Source organism: Xiphias gladius, chromosome 7 (genome assembly GCF_016859285.1).
Source record: "Xiphias gladius isolate SHS-SW01 ecotype Sanya breed wild chromosome 7, ASM1685928v1, whole genome shotgun sequence".
In the NCBI taxonomy this organism is placed as follows: Eukaryota; Metazoa; Chordata; class Actinopteri; order Istiophoriformes; family Xiphiidae; genus Xiphias; species Xiphias gladius.
Genome location: NC_053406.1, coordinates 28,001,162 through 28,004,283, shown reverse-complemented (window position 1 = coordinate 28,004,283; position 3,122 = coordinate 28,001,162). Strand labels below are relative to the sequence as shown.

At 48.8% G+C, this 3,122-nt stretch overlaps 1 protein-coding gene across 1 annotated transcript in view; it reads left to right on the top strand.

The window, feature by feature from the left end:
* The first annotated feature begins 236 nt into the window (after positions 1-236).
* Positions 237-3,122, top strand: part of chp2 (calcineurin-like EF-hand protein 2) — a 9,460-nt gene continuing 6,574 nt past the window's right edge. The window contains exons 1-4 of the mRNA XM_040131340.1: positions 237-362; positions 1,421-1,533; positions 1,911-1,986; positions 2,524-2,645. Coding sequence (XP_039987274.1) covers positions 237-362; positions 1,421-1,533; positions 1,911-1,986; positions 2,524-2,645 — 437 coding nt within the window. The remainder of the gene's footprint in view (positions 363-1,420; positions 1,534-1,910; positions 1,987-2,523; positions 2,646-3,122) is intronic.

Below are 3,122 nucleotides of genomic sequence, written 5' to 3'. Positions count from 1 at the left end.
ATAATGCGAACGTTGCTCCTGCCAAAACGCCGTCAGAACGGCACTGAAAACACACTTCAAGCTGCGGTGTTTGATTACTCCAACCAACCCGGAGGCAGCAGAACGAGCTGTGAAGCCAACACTGATGTATTACCACCTTATAAAGTTTTATGGCTAATATGCTATCAACCAGCTGCCTACGTCTGCATCCAGCACAGACCCGGCGAGCGCAGGTCCAACATTCAGTCCCGAGGCAAATGTCGTCGGCTGCCAGACCTTCCTCCCTCTTCGCCAGCGTCCGCCTGCTGATTGGTGCTGAGCGGGTAGTGGACGCCGGCTGCCCGCCGCTGCTGGGAACAGGGTTGACGACTGCTGAGCCGCAGGCAGGAAAACCAAGACAAGGAGCTCAAAGAGGCTCTGAGGGGAAACTGCAGAGCTGGAAGATCATTTGAGCTGATGCCGACATCGAAATGTCGATTAGTGCCGACTGTTACTTTGCATTTTCAACCACTTCATTGCACTGCAGTCTTTGTAAATGGTGTATAACTGCTTTATAACACACTACAATGTGGTTGTAAACAGGTGTAAAGATATTTTAGGGGCTTATTGGCAACATTTGTGACTTTTATGAAGCATCTGTAGCTGGTGTGTTAATCGGTTCATTTTTACTGACATGTAATTGTACACGTTAACATGTCCTAACAGTGTGTCACAGAACATCCGTTGGTTGTTTATATCTTCATTAGTATCAGTTTTTAATGCATCTATGAACGAATCAATCAACTGATACATAAATAACTCGTCAATCATCGTTATAAATGTACTTGTGTCAACACAGTTAACACAGTTATATAGGATATGAAGATGTTTGTATTGTTACATTCATCTTGAATTGTCTTTTTATTCACCCGTTACAGATGCTTCACAGTAGCTTCAGTTGTCTCTTGACCTACAACGAAACCTAAACCTGCAGAGGGAGGACCGACATGTCCTCACCTAGTTGTCTCAGAGACACAAGTCCACGTGCTCCTGGGTGTCTGCGGCACCAAAGAGCACGTTGGACGGTGAGTATTTATGTGGAAATGCCTCCATCTAGTGCCCACGAACAGACTGACAGTGTGCAGTCACTTCATTAGGTAACTCAGCCTTTCCTGCTCCTCACCGGCACAGCGTCAGCTCGGCTGAGGCAAAGCACCGAGGCTCAACCCGCGTGTTCATATTGTCCACGTTACTCCACATCTGCGTGGTTACAACCAGCTGAAAGTACGGGGGAGGCGAGACTCAGGTTCAACCTCAGGTTCCAGACAGTCAGTGGACTCTGGTTTTTACAATAACAATGTACAAAATGACAGTGAGACAGGTGTCTCTGGTAGTGATGAACAGATGACGGGCTATCAGCTTCACAGGGAGTCTCGGCTCATTGTTCGCCTGTCGGGACCAGAACTTCACTGCCCTGGTTCGCTCTCACCGCTCGGCAGGCGGCTGTTTTCAGAGGAACATCTGTAAAGAGCCACCGTCCGCCACCTGCTCAGCAGCCAACAGCAGACGGACCCGGTCAGAGACCAGCTGGTGGACACGGTGGAGCGTTTAGCAGCTACAAGGCCAGAGGTTTCCCTCGGGAGCTGGTGGAGACCAAAACCACAACCGGAGCTAAAAGAGAGGGAACACTGGACTTGGACTCATCGGGTGACACAGACACCAGATCCAGATGAAGGATCATGTTTCTCTGTAACTGCTGGATCTGGAAATAAGCAGCTGTTTGATGACAAGTTCAACACATCGGCCTAAAAGGTGACGACGAGTCGGCGCTGCGTTCGCAGCTTGTTTCTCCCAGGAAAAAAAGTTGGTTTAAAGAAAAGAGGAAGTGAACAGTATTCATAGACCAATCAGCCTCATCGTCATGGTGACACAGTGCGGCTCGTTCCCCGCAGCGGCCGACTGACTGACCGCGAGCAGCAGTTCAGCCTCAGGTGTGTGACAGGTCTGAACCAGGTCAACACGACACAGGTCTGAACCGGGTGTGTGGCATTAACACGAAGGCTGCAGCAGCACGAGGGTAAATACGCAGAGAGGGAGAGCGAGGCTCAATTCCCGTCCTTTTCCACCTTCACTGCGATAAGTGCTTCGTCTCCCATCATCGCTCCTGCACAAAGGAGACAGTTATCAGCTAATGAGGACATACTTCTCATGTCAGATCAGTGCATGGAAAAGATTAATTCTTTCTACTCTCCCGGTCTCATCATAAGACCAGAGCGTTTCCCGCCTGTAGTTTCTCTTTCATCTTTGCCAACTACAAGGACTTATTTCTATAATTTCAAGTTTGTCTCCCGTGAATGTCACATTATTCCATTTTCTTCATTTAAACAAAATGTCATCGAGTTACCGGGGATCCGGTTTTGGGCAGGTCCGGGAAGCCCATTGGTCAGTGAGTGCCTGTTAGGAGAGCAGTCATTGGCCGTGTGTCTCGCCAGTGGTGGGCCCCGGTGGAGCGGAGTGCACACAGTCTGCTGCAGGGCAGACGGAGAGATACAGTCAGCCCGCTGACAACCGGACACAAAGAACTGCAGACAGAGAGCACGGAAAGTGTTTCCGTGGCAGGATGGGCTCCAACAGCTCCAGCATGGACGACATCCCAGGCGCCCGGGAGCTCCTGCAGGAAACTGGCTGTGAGTTGAGTGTGTTTTGGCTTTGGTTTCTTGTTTTTCCTCCTCAGAAGCAGAAAAGGTTTGTGAAAGATAAAAAAGGAAAGAAGGGGAGGGAGAAGAGCCTATTTGCTCAAATTACAGAAACACAACTTCACTCAACCCAGTGGTTTTATCTCATAACGTTACTGACTCCATTGGTTTTTTACTTTAATCCTGATGCATATTCAAAGGTTAACGCACCATCACACATAAACAGTCATGCACACTGACTGACTGTGACAGCTGTGAAACATAAAGCCACAGCTTCCCCGCTGCAATTAATCTCCTTTAATAATATCAACAGACAGAAATATACATGTGTGTTTTGTTTTGTGTGTGTTGTGAGCGTGTGTGTGTGTGTGTGTGTGTGTGTGTGTGTGTGTTGTGCGAGCCATGGGATCTGCTGTGTGTGTTTTTGGACTCAGTCTGAGCTCGCTGATAACAGCCATCAGTGTTGCT